The 15033-nt window shown below is 51.2% G+C and overlaps 2 protein-coding genes across 2 annotated transcripts; both read left to right on the top strand.

Annotated features, from left to right (window-relative positions):
* The first annotated feature begins 150 nt into the window (after window positions 1-150).
* On the top strand, window positions 151-6199 carry manf (mesencephalic astrocyte-derived neurotrophic factor). The gene is made up of 4 exons (XM_061783635.1): window positions 151-377; window positions 2810-2937; window positions 3030-3171; window positions 4735-6199. The coding sequence occupies exons 1-4, from the start codon at window positions 290-292 to the stop codon at window positions 4917-4919; spliced, it is 543 nt and encodes a 180-aa protein (XP_061639619.1). The 5' UTR covers window positions 151-289; the 3' UTR covers window positions 4920-6199.
* A 750-nt stretch (window positions 6200-6949) lies between these two features.
* On the top strand, window positions 6950-10089 carry rbm15b (RNA binding motif protein 15B). The gene has a single exon (XM_061783633.1). The coding sequence runs from the start codon at window positions 7406-7408 to the stop codon at window positions 9764-9766; it is 2361 nt and encodes a 786-aa protein (XP_061639617.1). The 5' UTR covers window positions 6950-7405; the 3' UTR covers window positions 9767-10089.
* Window positions 10090-15033: the final 4944 nt, after the last annotated feature.

Here is a 15033-nt window from a genome sequence, read left to right as displayed (position 1 = left end):
ACTGGACGTTACACCGGGCCGTTTCCTCTTCGTCCAATTAGCGCAAAGGACGGGGAATGAAGTGTTGCGTGCCGCCGCTCTCAGCCAATAAGAATCCGCTTTTTATGTGACGTGAAAGCCCGAACTCGCACGTTGGCTACTGGCAAGTGTGCCTGATTGGCTACCTAACGGAGCGACCGACTTCTGGTGTGGCGCTAGGCTAGTAGCAAGCAAAGGGTCCAGCGGGCTCTGTGGCGGCGGCGAGCTTGAAATTGGAATCGTTTGAATTTGGCGTCGAAGAAAGTCGCAAATGTTGAGTCCGGGCGGCGTGTCGGCGGCTCTGCTGCTCGCCGCGGTGCTGACGACGAGCGAGGCGCTCAAAGAAGGAGAATGTGAAGGTAAGTTCGACAGCGGCCAGCTAACGTTAGCACCGGCAACTCGTCTCCAATCAAATTAGTCCAAATAGTCCAATTAGTCCAAGCAGAAATATAAATAATAAGTGTGCCACCGGTTGTTTGTTGGACGAAAACGAATCGAAAAATGATGGACAGCGCAAGGTCATGTTTGAACTCTGTTATTAAGATTGAGTTACTGTCATCATCATGTGTGTGAATTGAGCTTACTATTTTGAGTGGTAATTGGAGTTTCCTGCGGAGTTATAAAGGATAAGCCTGAACGAATAAACGTGGATTTAAAAAAAAATAATTATTATTATTATTATGGGCATATCCTGTTTTCAGTGGAATAGTGACGCGTTTGTTTCCCTAGCTTTATTATTTTACATTAGAAAAATTCCACGGCACACCACCACACTTGATGAAACCGAAAAAGTCCCCAAAAGTATATACATGGAAATAATGTGGCCCAGGCCTCAATTTACTCTCCTTGATCGACTTACTCTGGGTGAAAGCTGGGCTGGTTTAGTCTAACACGAAGCTGACAACTTGCAGCAATTGAAAAACAGATCGTATAAAGGTCCCATGCCGTCACTTTGAATTTTTGGTATTTTTGGTAAGCTTTCTCTCTTCTCACCCAGTTTGGCAGATCATTTGGGTCGAAAATGCCCAGAAAGTCCCCTTTCAAGCTATTCCAGTCGGACTTTTTCCACCTGGCAGTTCAGACGCCTGAGTTTCTCATTAAAATGCAGCATGTAAATGAGCTTTGCTGTGATTGGATCTTCCCCAATTTAAATAGGCAAAACGGATCTGCTCTAATTGGCCGCTGGCGAATGGCGATATCTCGGCGGCCGGGCCAAGCGCTCATAGCGACCTCGCGCGTTCATTTCATTCGATGTGGGGGGTCTTCCTGTCATCGCGAAGCAGAATTCACAGAGTGTTGGATTGTTGGCCCGCTTCGGGTCCTGAGAGACTGTAATTCCCAGGAACATGAAGGTCTTGACGGTTGACACAAGGCGGCTGAACAGTGTGAGGGGCAGCTGTGGCGAAGGATGCCTCCCGAAGTCCACGATCATCTCTAGAGTCTCGAGCGTGTTCGGCTCCAGGTTGTGTCGGTCGCTCCGCAGTTCCGCCCGCTCCGCAGCTCCGGCCGCTCCGTAGCTCCGGCCGCTCCGCTTCCTGTCGATACGCAGACTCGTCACCGTCCTTGATGAGGCCGATGACAGTGGTGCCATCTGCAAACTTCAGGAGTTTGACAGTCGGGTTTGCTGAGGTGCAGTCGTTCGTGTAGAGAGAGAAGAGCAGCGGAGAGAGGACACAACCTTGGGGCGCCCCTGTGCTGATGCTGCGTGCGGATGAGGTGGTCTCCCCCAGCCTGACCTGCTGTGTCCTGCCCGTCAGGAAGCTGTAAATTCACTGGCAGATGGCAGGCGAGGCGCTGAGCTGGAGAAGCTTGGAGGAGAGGAGTTCGGGGATGATGGTGTTGAAGGCTCAGCTGAAGTCCACGAACAGGATCCTCGCGTAGGTCCCTGCACTGTTGAGGTGTTCTAGGATGAAGTGCAGTCCCATGTTGACTGCATCATCCGCAGACCTGTTCGCTCGGTAGGCAAACTGCAGGGGGTCCAGCGGGGGACCTGTGACGCTCCTGCGGTGGTCCAGCACGAGACGTTCAGAGGACTTCATGACCACAGATGTCAAGGTGACAGCTGTCACATTTCTGCGGGGCCAATTATGTATTACTCGTGCACTCGCTGTCGTTTGCACAATCGACATTGTCCCAGATGATCCACTCCTTGAAGTCTCGGCGCCCTTTGCACGATGGTCATTGCACCGGACTATTGCGATATTAGTCGTGCGAACTGCTCGAAGTGCTAGAGGACTCTGCCTCTTTTTGCACAATTGTTTTTTGTCCATGTCTTTGTGTCTCCAAAGTGTTCTCTGTCAATTGACCGTCTGTTGTCGTACTGGAGCGGCTCCAACTACCGGAGACCAATTCCTTGTGTGTTTTGGACATACTTGGCAAATAAAGATGATTCTGATTCTGTAGTCATTTCGACCTGAGATTGCAGGTTTCTTGGGGACTGGAATGATGGTGGAGTGTTTGAAACAGGATGGTACTTTGCACACTTCCAGAGATCTCCATGTAAATGGACACATTGCTCCTCCATCTTGTGATCGTTTTTTTAATCTTGTCGATTGGCGATCGGCCCCAGAAATCCTGATCGTGTAAAGCCTATTTGAAATAATGTTGTTTTTTGATTCAAAGGAAAGGGGGGGGGGGGGGGGAAGGTTTTCTTCAAAATCCAATTCATCAAAATAATCGAGATGAATGGATTTCAAATAATGGTTAGTTGCTGCACTACTTGTTTGCTGTCATCTGCCACAGATGCCGAGCGAAGGTTGATGACGTGTGATGCGATGTTTGTCGGTTGCAGTGTGCGTGACTTTTTTGGGCAAGTTCTACGGCTCGCTTCGGGAGCGCAAAGCGGACCTGAACAGCGGCGATGTGGAGAAGGCGCTCCTCGAGAGCTGCGGCGCCGCCAAAGGCAAAGAAAATCGTTTCGTGAGTTGCCGCGCAACCGTCACGTCGTCGCTCGACCGCCGCTTTCTAACAAGGATGCGTGCGCGTGTGTGCGCGTGCGTATCTGCGCGCAGTGTTACTACATCGGGGCGACCAGCGACGCCGCCACCAAGATGATCAACGAGGTGTCCAAGCCGCTCAGCTACCACGTCCCTGTGGACAGAATCTGCGAGAAGCTCAAGAAGAAAGACAGCCAGATCTGCGAACTCAGATACGGTACCTGACGCTTGCTTTTGTGTGCATAAACCAGTGTTCTAATAGTTTTGGAAATTTAGTTATTGAATTTAAACTTTTTTGTTTGAATTCATTTAGTTCAAATTAGGTTTTTGCTGCTTTTATACTTGGGGAAAATATGCTTAGTTTTAGTTATTATTTTATTTTTTTTCTCAAATCTGATCAAGTGTTGTGGAATACAAACGCCACCAAAGAAAACGTATTCAGTTAGCACCGAGGAACAAGCGTCCGCGTCCAACATAAAAGTCCGCTAAATGTAAAGCCTTAAAAAAGTCTTTTTGAAGGGAACTGTCACATGACCAACGCAGAAAGCGGCTTACTGGACTTCCTGTGTATGCTAACCACACACGCTATGCTACAGGTTGATAATGTGATAGTTTGAAGTCGACTTTACTCCGATCCGATCGCTATTGGCCGATAATTAGCATTTTATGCCGATCGGCTTTAATGTCGTGATTTGCCGAGCCGATCAACGACGTCATTGACCGGCTCCGCAAAAGACGTTTGCTCCGCGTCGCCATCGTGTGCAGTATATTTGAATCTGAAAGCGGGTTTATTTTTAAGTCTTGTCGCGTGTCTTTTGATGTAGTACTGTAAATATCTGACAGCCAATTAGGTTATTTAAAAATAAATAAAGCCGTCGTCAACACATAATCAGACTACGAGACAAATTTGCTCTTTCACGATGGCGCTATGTCAGACCGCTACAATAAAATCTTGTATTCTTATACCACCTCATCCCGTCTTTTACGATCACTGGGCTTTATCTCGTCAACTCAAACGCGACCCGATACACTCGTTGCCGCGACCACGACGACGACAACAATCGGTCGTGTCGTGTGTAGTCATTTAAATTGACACATTGCTCCTCCATCTTGTGATGGGTTCTCGTTTTTTTTTTTTTTAGAACTCTGTGATCAGCCCCAAAAATCCTGATGGTGTAAAGGCCAGTTTGAAGTCAAACTCGCTCAAATGTTCTTTATGGCTGCAAATATAGAATTTGTATGCATAAACACATGGAATTTTGTCACCTTTGGTGGCTCCGACGTTTAATGTTCCCACGGTGGCTTTTGTCACGGACCCCTTCGCCATTCGCCCGAAGCGGGAGGAAGCGCTTGGACCCGTTTTGCCGAACGCGGAAGTGGGCGGCGCATATACCGGATTGCGTCACACAAAGCGCCTCGATTAGGACACGTCCGTGTTAGCGGACGACTTCAGTCAATCGTAGCACTGACGACTTAGCACGGGATGCTAAGTTACCACCAAATGCTAATGCTGACAGACGTGACGTGGCCGACAAAAGTAAAAGACGGTGTTCAACTCGCGTAACGCCTGACGGAAGATAAACACTTTGTGCAATTAACTCAACTCAGCTTTATTTCGAGAGCAGTTTAACGACACCCGCAGCTGTAGCAAAGTGCTGTACAGAAAACCGAGCAGACAATAAGACGTTTCTCAATTTCTTCTTCTATGATTGATTTTGGGAGTCTTCGATGACACAATCACATTGACGTTTTGTGCCGCCTTGTGCTAACGTGGGCGCAGACAAGCAGCTGGACCTGAGCTCGGTGGACCTGAAGAAGCTGAAGGTGAAGGACCTGAAGAAGATTCTGGAGGAGTGGGGCGAGTCGTGCAAGGGTTGCGCCGAAAAGTCCGACTTCATCCGTAAGATCACGGAGCTGATGCCCAAGTACGCCCCTGCCGCCGCCAGCGCACGGACTGACCTGTGACCTCTGACCCGCGGGGACTCTGCCGCTTGACTGGCAGTTTCGTCCTCTCTCTTCTTTTCATGCGACTCGCTCAGGACGCCGTTCGGCGGACGTTTGGCTCCGCTCGCCGTCCGGGCCGGAGGCCGCCGTCATCACTTCCTGTTTGTGACTTGATGTCTGTGTTTGTATTAAAAGATGTTTCATGGGCATTTTTTATTATTATTATTATTTTTTTAAATGTGTGTGTGTGTATATATATATATATATATATATATATATATATACACTATAACTAGTGCAGCGGTTCTGGAACGGGCTCGGCAGGGTCGTGTCGGCTTTGGGCCAGTTAGAAGCTCTGATTCGATTGCCGTGTGTCATTGCTTCAATCTTCCCTTTCCACATTAATATTAGTATTTTTAATACAACAAAAAAGGGTATTATTACTACAGCCTGAGCGATATGGATATTTGGAGGCCAATTCCGATATTTGGCGGAGTAAAATTCCCATAGCCAATTAATTTAAAAAATATATGCCAACTAAAATAACTTCTGTTTTGGTCTCTTAATGCTTACAACAACAAAGATATGAACTATAGACAGAATATTTGATTGTTTTGTCCTACTATCTGTTGAACTTTGCAACCAATTTTTGCTGATTTGTTTGTTTGAATTTCATTCTTTGTTTTATGTTGTAATGTGTTTAAAAAAAAAAATAATAATAATAATCGGCCGCTTTTGGGCCTATTTGAAAAGGGGTTAAAGTTGGCTGATTAAATCGGTCGGGCCCTAAATTATTACATTCAAAATATCCTTTTTTTTTTCTGAGACACGAGGTGAAATTTTTGAGATCGACCCATGTTTTTTTTTTTAATCTTTGAAAAATAATTTTCCACTTGTAACATGACACCATTTTTGTAAAATTGCCCACTTTTTCATTCCTATGACATTCAGGGGTCTGTGTGGTAGTTTGGATAATGAGGGGGTCCGCTTAGCTTAGCATCAAGTCACAAGCTGCTGTTTGTAACATTTGTAGTCCTTTAACCTCTGTCAAATGTATGACGGACATTCCAAGTTTTCTCATTTGGAGGAAACGCCGAAGAGCAAACGTGCGAGTGAGGCCCCAAAACACGCTAAGCCGTGTCGTTGCAGCTCAATGGAATTGTCTTTCTGTGTTTGGATATTGATTTGATTTGCTCAAGTTTGCTTGGCAGATGCTGGCGTGCGCTTCATCTTGCTGGGAATGGATGGAAAACTCATCACTGTGAGTTTTCAGATGTGAAATAAAAACCAAACTTCTTCCACCCGGACGCAAAGTCTTCATTGCTGCTTCCAAATAAATGTATGATATGAAATGATTTTTCCAAACTGCAGGGAAAGACTATTAGAAAAAGCATGGAAGTCAACATGGACCCGGGAACTTTGAAAGTCACTTCCTAGAAATATTGTCTCTCCATTTTTGCTGCTCTTGTAAAGCTTAACATGGAAGCTTTTCCGTAGCGCTTCTCCTCACGCGGGTCGCGGGCGTGCTGGCGCCTCTGATAAGATAGCTCTTAGGGTGAGAGGCGGGGTTCTACCCTGAGCTGGTCGCCAGCCAATCGCAGGGGACATGGAAACAAACAGAATCATCTTTATTTGCCAAGTATGTCCACTCACATTCACACGTTAGAGTCTTCAATCACCAAAATTATGCATTTGTTTTGGCAAATCTTTTTCTGATAGAATAAGTGAGGAGGCACTCTTGTCTTTGGAGGTTTTGAATTACAAAACAGAAAGAAAAGTCTTTGCAAAGAGAGAAAAAGGTACAAGTCTTACGAGTTGTCAGCCGTGACTAGTGAAGCGCAGACAAAAATCGAAGTGAGAGAAAGAAAACAAAACAACGATCTTTGTCCAGCTGCACTCAACTGACTTTACCGAATAGCAGCTCGTAGTCGCAACATAGCTGGCAATTGTGTGTGACCGGGAGCGAGTTAGTCGTCACAACCTAACAATAAAGCCTGTGAAGGTTGTTCAAAACGACTTGAAGTAATATTCGGTATACATACATATAGAAAACAGACATTTCAAAGAAATCATGAAATATTTCACTCTGTCGTGCATCATCTCCACAGTATGAGTTCCACTTTTTGGACTGAACTACCGAAGGAAAGGAAGCTTTTGACACGACTCTAATTGAGTTCGGTCAACTCTCACTGGGTTGAAATGTTTAAAAGGAGGAGCAGGGGGCGTGTCCCTGTGCGATGACGCCACCAACGTCCGCCCCTAGGCGAAGGCGCACATTCTTTTGTCCAAGATGGCGTCGTCGTCGAGTCGCTGACTGGCGGACATGTTTTGCTTTTTGTGTGCTTTTTTAGCCGCTTTTGGCTTCTCCGTCGAGGGGCGGAAGTGACTCTTTCGCGGAGCCGCTTGTGGCTAAAACCGCCGCACGGACGCCGAGGATTGTCGTCGCCGGAGGGGCTCCGTCCCGCTCGTCTTTCTCGCCGTCGTCGTCGTTGACGTTCCCGGCCGACATGAAGCGGCAGGCCGCCAGGGAGGCTTCCTCCCCGCCTCATCTTCCGCCGCCGCCGCCGCCGCCGCTGCCGCTGCCGCTGTCGTCCAGGGCGGCCCCCAAGCGCCTCCGGGAGCGGGAGCGGGAGCGGGACCGGGACCGAGACCGAGACCGAGAGAGCGGCCGCCGGGAGGAGCTCCATGCGCTGCCGCCGCCGCTGGCCCTTCTGCTGGCCGAGACCCGCGGCGGCCACCGGCGGAGAAGCCGCAGCCGGGAGCGCGACAAACCGGCGGCGGCCAGTCTGCGGCCCCCGGCCCGGGATTACAAGACGCTGCTCATCAGCAACGTGGGCCCGCAGGTCCCCGACGACGACCTGGAGGACGCTCTCTTCCACGAGTTCAAGCGGTTCGGCGACGTCAGCGTCAAACTGTCGCACACGCCGGAACTGGGCCGCATCGCCTACGTCAACTTCCGGCACGCCGAGGATGCCAAAGAGGCTCGCCACGCGAAGACCACTTCGCGGCTGCTGCTGGCTGAGCGGCTGCTCAAGATCGAGCCGGTGTACGTGCGCAGGAGGAGCGTCACGCCGCCCGATGTCACCTACCTGGCCGTGCACGCCCACGCGCACGCGCCCTACCCGCCCTACCGCCAGCGGTCGCTGTCGCCGCCCGGACCCTCGCTCAGCCTGCGCGAGTTGCGCGCCCGCCACTACGCCCTGGAGAGCCTGAGCCGCGAGCGCCTGCTCGACTACTACGGGATGCTGGACGAGAGGGGGCGCCCCTACGGCCTGACGCCCGCACCGCAGCCGCCGCCCGACGACCTCAAGCCCGAGGACGACCAGCGCGCCACCAGCAACCTGTTCATCGGCAACCTGGACGGCGGCGTCACCGAGGCCGAGCTGAGGCGCGGCTTCGACAAGTACGGCGCCATCGAGGATGTGGTCATCAAGAGGCCAGCGCGGGGCCAGGGCGGCGCCTACGCTTTCGTCAAATTTCAGAACCTGGACATGGCCCACCGCGCCAAGGTAGCCATGCAGGGGCGCCTGGTGGGCGGCCACCCCGTCAAGATCGGCTACGGCAAAGCCAACCCCACTACGCGCCTGTGGGTGGGCGGCCTGGGACCCTCCAACTCGCTGGCCACTCTGGCGCGCGAGTTCGACCGCTTCGGAAGCATCCGGAACATCGATTACGTCAAGGGCGACAGCTTCGCGTACGTCCAGTACGAAAGTTTGGATGCGGCGCAGGCGGCGTGCACGCAAATGAGGGGCTTTCCCCTGGGCGGGGCCGAGCGTCGCTTACGCGTGGACTTCGCCAAGGTGGAGGAAAGCCCCGCCCGGCCCTTCGCACCCGTGCAGCTACTGCCCCACTACGACGTGCCGGGCGACGCCTACGGACGCCGCCGGAGCCTGGAACGCGACGTCCGGGCCGCAGTCAGGGAGCGTGCGCCGTCCCCGCGCGACTTGGCCCCGAGCCCCCCGGGAGGCCCGGACAGGAGGCCGGGCGCCGCGGAGGCCCTTGGCAGGAGCGGCCGGGCACGCAGCCGCAGCAGGGAGCGCTGGCCGAAGGAGCGCGAGGAGAGGCGGGGTCGGAGGCGGAGCCGCAGTCCCTCGGCGGAGCGTGAGAAGGGGCGGGGTCGAGCTCGCGCGTCGCCCGACGTCAGCCCCGACCGAGCGCGCGTCCGGGCGCCCGACTCCACCACGGAGCCGCGGGACCACACCCCCGACGGCAAAGAGCCAGAGTCTCCGCCCACTCGCCACCGTGGCAAACATACCGACGTCCATCACCACCGCGGCGGCAGCGAGGCCGCCGCCCGGCCCGCTGTGACGCCGCCCCTCCCCGCGGGTGCGCCCCCGCCGTGTCCGGGCTCGCTGTCCGAGTTCGCTGTGGCGTCGCTGGCCAAGTGTTGGCGTGGCGTGTTCGCGCTGAAGAACAGCAGCTTCCCGGCCCACCTGTACCTGCTGGAGGGTGGTGCCCCCTTCTTCAGCGCCATCATGCGGCGCAACGGCGAGCTGCTGAAGATAGCGCAGCGCCTCCGCATGGATCAGAGCCGCCTGGACGAGGTGGCGCGGCGCGTGAAGGCGGGTCGCCCCGACGGGTTCGCCGTGCTGCTGGCCCTCCAGGGACCCGTGGACCGGCAGGCCGGCGCACCAGGGGCGGCGGGGCTCCAGGTCCGCCTGCTGCGCCACCTGGTGGCTTACCTGCGCAACAAGGAGGCGGCGGGCGTGGTGAGCCTGCCCGGCGCCAAGGAGGGCGGCCCGGGTGCCATGCTGTACGCTTTCCCGCCGGGAGACTTCTCGGTGCAGTTCCTGCAGGCGGCCAAGAGGTTGGCGACGCCTCTGGACGAGGAGCACATGGTGGTGGTGGTGGTTAACGACACTAATTGACCTCAAGGTGGCGCCCTTCCTAATCCAGACTCCTTTGGCGGTCCACCAGAGGGCACAGCGGCACCCAAACACTACAAACAAACTGAAGCACATCCTCCCTCATGAATAATTAGCACGTTGGTGTGTTCTGTTTTAACACTACAAAAACTTCTTTGAACTTTTCATACTTTTTTGCTTTCGAACCCATTGGAACCAATCGAAAGTAGAAATGTGAGCCGTTGAAAATGTTGTTTCCATGGTAACCCTTTTAAAGGAATCATTCTCTTTTTATGTATTTTGTTCTTAACAAATGTTGTCATGTTAAAGCAAAAATGTTAACTCTTCACGCTATGCTTTTTTATCGCACAGCACAAACATTGCAGTTAGCCACATGCTAACATAACATTGCTAACATTGTAGCTTTAGCAATGCTAAAACCGATCTTATCCACGTGCTAAAAATCAGAAGGTGCCAGCATTAGCCACGCTTACATGAGCATGTTAATCCTGATGCTTAGAACCGAATTTTAGGGTTAGCCGTGCTAATCCACTTATAATTAGAAGGTGATAGCACTAGCTCTGCAGAATGAGCCATACTAGTCCACATGCTAATAAATGTATGTAATTGTCTAACATTAGCATAGCTAGGATTGGCTGGCGACCAGTTCGGGGTGTACCCCGCTCTCGCCCGGAATCAGATGGGATGGGCTCCAGCGCGCCGCGACCCGCGTGAGGAGAAGCGCTACGGAAAATGGATGGATGGATAGCATAGCTAGTAAGCATTCGACATTAGCTTAGCATTTCTAGTGCTAATCCAGATGCTAGCAAACAGCATTCCAGCAGTACCCATGCTAATCTGCAAGCTAATAATCAGAAGGTGATAGCATTGGCAATGATTTATTTATTTGGTTCAATATTTATTCGGAAACAACATACAAACCCGATTGCGTGACTGTGATGAACGATCGGTGGTAAAAAGACAAAACAACGGCTTACGAAAAATGCATTAAAAAGCGCACATAAGTCCAAGGTTTTAATCGGAATCATCTTTATTTCTCCCAAAAACACACGAGGAATTTGGCTCCGGTGGTCGGAGACGCTCGAGTACGACAACAGACGGTCGATTGACAGAGAACGCTTTGGAGACACAAAGACATTGACCCCGAAAAAAAAAACACTCACTGGCCAGTAAAGGGTTGCTCGTTATCTGGTCATGCCGGTACATTGATTGATTTTTTTTAACAATTGTGCAAAAGATGCAGAGTCCTCTAGCACTTAGAGCGGTTCGAATGACGAATATTGCAATAGTCCGGCCGGTGCAATGAGCATCGTGCAAAGGGCGCCGACACTTCAAGCGAGTAGTACGATAATCTGGGACGATGAAGGGGTAACTGACGTGACGCCAATCATAAACATTGATAGATGATGTCATTAGGATCATATTTGAACAGGTTGCAAATGTTAAGTGTGTGTGAGTTCATTTTGTCAATTCTCAATGTGCACAATTAGGAAGATTGCTGTCAATATTTGACCAAATGCAGCCCAATGGGGGCCACAAGCCAGTGCAAACTGTGGGCCGGTCCCAAGCCCGGATAAATGCCCCAACAAATATGAGCGTTCATCTAAAGAATTCTATACCGTATCGGCCGTGGCCCGGGTTAACAACGTCCACCACCGGGTTAGGGTTTAGATGAGCCACAATGAAGTTATGGGAAAGAGTCGTGGAGCCTCGACTCGGGACAGAAGTGAGTATTTGCGAGCAACGGTATGGTTTCGTGCCTAGAAAGAGGACCACAGATGCATTTTTTGCCTTGAGGATGTTGATGGAAAAGTACAGAGAAGGTCAGAAGGAGCTACGTTGTGTCTTTGTAGATCTTGAGAAAGCGTATGACCGAGTACCCAGAGAGGAGCTGTGGTACTGCATGCGCAAGTCTGGAGTGGCAGAGAAGTATGTTCGAATAATACAGGACACGTACGAGGGCAGCAGGACAGCGGCGAGGTGTGAAAGACGAATTTAAGGTGGAGGTGGGAGTGCGTCAGGGATCAGCCCCGAGCCCCTTCCTGTTTGCAGTGGTGATGACAGATGAGGTTAGACTGGAATCCCCGTGGACCGTGATGTTTGCAGATGACATTGAGACCTGCAGTGAAAGCAGGCAGCAGGTGGAGGAACAGTTAGAAAGATGGAGGCATGCGCTGGAAAGCAGAGGAATGAAGATGAGCCGAAGTAAGACGGAATCTATGTGCGTGAATGAGAGGGGTGGTGGGGGAAGAGTGAGGCTACAGGGAGAAGAGAGAGCGAGGGTGGAGGATCTGAAATACTTGGGGTCAACCGTCCAGAGCAATGGTGCGTGTGGGCAGGAAGTGAAGAAACGGGTCCAAGCGGGTTGGAACGGGTGGAGGAAGGCGTCAGGGGTGTCGTGGGACACAAGAGTCTCTGCTCAGATGAAGGGCAAGGTTTTTAAAACAGTGGTGAGGACGGATTAGAGACCATGGCACTGAAGAGACGACAGGAAGCAGAGCAAATGAAGATGTTGAGGTTCGCTCTCGGAGTGACCGGGTTGGATCCAATTAGAAACGAGCTCATCAGAGGGACGGCCGAGGTTCGATGTTTTGGAGACAAAGTTGGAGAGAGCAGACTTGGATGGTTTGGACACGTCCAGAGGAGAGAGAGTGAGTGTATTGCTCGGAGGATGATGAGGATGGAGCTGCCAGGCAAGAGAGCGAGAGGAAGACCAAAGAGAAGGTTGATGGATGTCGTGAGGGAAGAAGACATGAGGGCCGTCGGTGTTGGAGAGGAGATGGGATGCAGGAGATTACAGGCTGACGTGGAAAAGGAGGACGCGCTGTGGCGACCCCTCAAGGGACGAGCCCGACGGAAAAGAAGAAGCTGTCAATATTTGACCAGCAGAGGTCGCCATGTTGCTCTTTTCTGCAGAGGACGCCAGTGTGTTCGGGGGCCGTGCCCCCGCCCCCATTTAAGAAACAGCGCTCTCTAATAATAGCAACAATAATATTTCATACAGCATATTGCCAAATGTATTGGCTGAGCTGCCTCGACTCCCATCTGAATGCAAGTGACATCCCATCCCTAACTAATCCAGAGGCTTCAAAATGACGCCGGTCCATCCTCTGCAGCGAGGCTACAGCTTCATATCCTGGACCAAAACCTTCTCCAGAGTGCTCAGGACCTCAGACTGGGCCGGAGGTTCGCCTTCCGACAAGACAATGACTCTAAGCGCACTGTTAAAATAACGAAGGAAAGGTTTCGGAACAACTCCGTGACTGTTCTTGAATGGCCCAGCCCGAGCCCTGACTTCAACCCAATTGAGCATCTTTGGAGAGACCTGCAAATGGCTGCCCACCAACGTTCACCGTCCGACCCGACAGAACTGGAGCGGCTCTGCGAGGAGCAATGGCAGAGGATCCCCGAATCCAGGTGTGAAAAACTTGTTGCATCTTTCCCAAAAAGACTCACGGTTGTATTAGCGCAAAAGGGGGCTTCTGCTAAATACTCAGCAAAGGGCGGTGTCATATTTCAGTTTTTCCCTTTGAATAAACAATACAAGAATTCTTTTTTTTCTGGCAATATGGGCTGCTGTGCGTGCATTGAGGAAACAAATGAACTTCCCTCGTTTGAGCAAAACGATGCAGCGTTGATGAGGACGATCAGCGGTTCGTCTGCTTCGCCCCCAACCTGCAATCGCCGTGCAGGGGCGCTTCCGTGTTCCGTCATATCGATTGGCTATTGATTGTCTTGCTTTCAACGGTGCGCCGGAGCTGCTCGTACTTGCTCAGTGGCGTCGCTAGGCCTATTTCAGGGCGGGCTCAGCCACCCCTAAAATGTTTTTAGGCCGCCCGCCACCGCAAAAAACACAAAAACCAAAAAACATCTCTTTGTTTTTTAGGGTGTTAGCCCCACCCAAAACAGTTCTTAAGGCCTCCCCTAAATGAATTTCCCTTACCCACAGAGCCAATTTAACATGGCAAATACTCGAACAAGTTGGTTTGGTCCAATACGGGACCTTGAAGACTGAGGCCTGGTGACAGTTCTGCACACCCAAATATGAATTGAACGATGATGGCACGTTAATTGAGCGGCGCCACGTGGGATGTTGACCGACATTGATTGATGATGGATGTGATGCAGTCGCAAATTGTCCTCAAAAGTCCGCCTCCAAATCAACACTCGAGTCAGCGTCAGTAAATCTTCAGGGGGACAAGCCTCAAGTAGAGCAACTGGTGACTAGCTTCAGACTTTTTTTTTTTTCAATTGAAGCACGAATGTCAACTTGACAAAAATCTAAAGCGGAAACGTCCAAATTCAGATATGGCTCAGTGGACTGCGCTTCTTCATCTGCCTTCACACGTTCACGAACGCATTCGCACACCAACGGGCGCTGCTGCCGTGCGAGGCCCACTGGGAGCAAATTTGGGTTCAGTGTCTTGCCCAAGGGTCCTTCCACACGCAGAAGGTCGGAGCCGGGATTGGAACCGGCGACCCTTCGGGTCTCGCAATTGAGGAGGTTATTTATGGATATTCGTATTTCATCTAAAAAAAAAAAACATCATCAAGGTCAATTATGCGTAAGAAATTTGGAACTTTCTTTGGTTAGGCTACCGAAACTGAAAATGTTGCTTCCGTGTGCGGTCATGTGACCGCCACCGTGCCTGGGAAAAGTTTGTTAAAACTACTAAAATAGAATTGATAGAAGAAGTACAATAAGTACCAAAAGAGCGTGGGCTGTTTGGCGCCCTTTCGTTGCCGTCTGCATTCCCGCCAAAGGTCAGGCTGCGTTGGCGTTGCCGCGGCAACAACAGGAAGCTTTGTGGCGACAAGAGGGCGGAGCCTCTGCTGTTGATCTTCTGTGGAGGCTAGAGACATGGGAACAAGTAGTTGTGCTTTTGCTGCGTTTCCGTGACGACGGCTTCCGTTCGTCGTTTGGAACGTCAGCTACTAAATCGCAATCCGATCGGCCGTGGGGAGCGGCTCCTGATTGGCTGGCATACTTTTTGGTTTATGAGACTGCTTGAACGTCACTGCCCCATTTGCAGATTTACACACACTTCATCATCACTTTCACACTCACAAAAAAAATCATCAAACAAACTCAATCAACACGCACACGAGTAAAACAAGAACACACACGCACAAACACTCTTAGATGCAAATACGCACAAACGCATGCACACAAACCTCACGTACCCACGCAGACACACACACACACACACACCGTGCTTACACACATCTGTGTACACACAGAGCCTCACACAAACACACATACAAAACAC

This window comes from Phyllopteryx taeniolatus, chromosome 9, assembly GCF_024500385.1.
Source record: "Phyllopteryx taeniolatus isolate TA_2022b chromosome 9, UOR_Ptae_1.2, whole genome shotgun sequence".
Taxonomy (NCBI): Eukaryota; Metazoa; Chordata; class Actinopteri; order Syngnathiformes; family Syngnathidae; genus Phyllopteryx; species Phyllopteryx taeniolatus.
The sequence above is the reverse complement of the archived record's forward strand: the minus strand, read 5'-3'. Positions and strand labels throughout refer to the sequence as shown.

Excerpts from the sequence above, each read along its gene's own strand:
- manf (XM_061783635.1), top strand. The coding sequence starts at position 290 with ATGTTGAGTCCGGGCGGCGTGTCGGCGGCTCTGCTGCTCGCCGCGGTG. Across the intron at positions 378-2,809 it reads CAAAGAAGGAGAATGTGAAG|TGTGCGTGACTTTTTTGGGC; the intron begins GTAAGTTCGACA and ends TGTCGGTTGCAG. Across the intron at positions 3,172-4,734 it reads GATCTGCGAACTCAGATACG|ACAAGCAGCTGGACCTGAGC; the intron begins GTACCTGACGCT and ends ACGTGGGCGCAG.
- rbm15b (XM_061783633.1), top strand. The coding sequence starts at position 7,406 with ATGAAGCGGCAGGCCGCCAGGGAGGCTTCCTCCCCGCCTCATCTTCCG.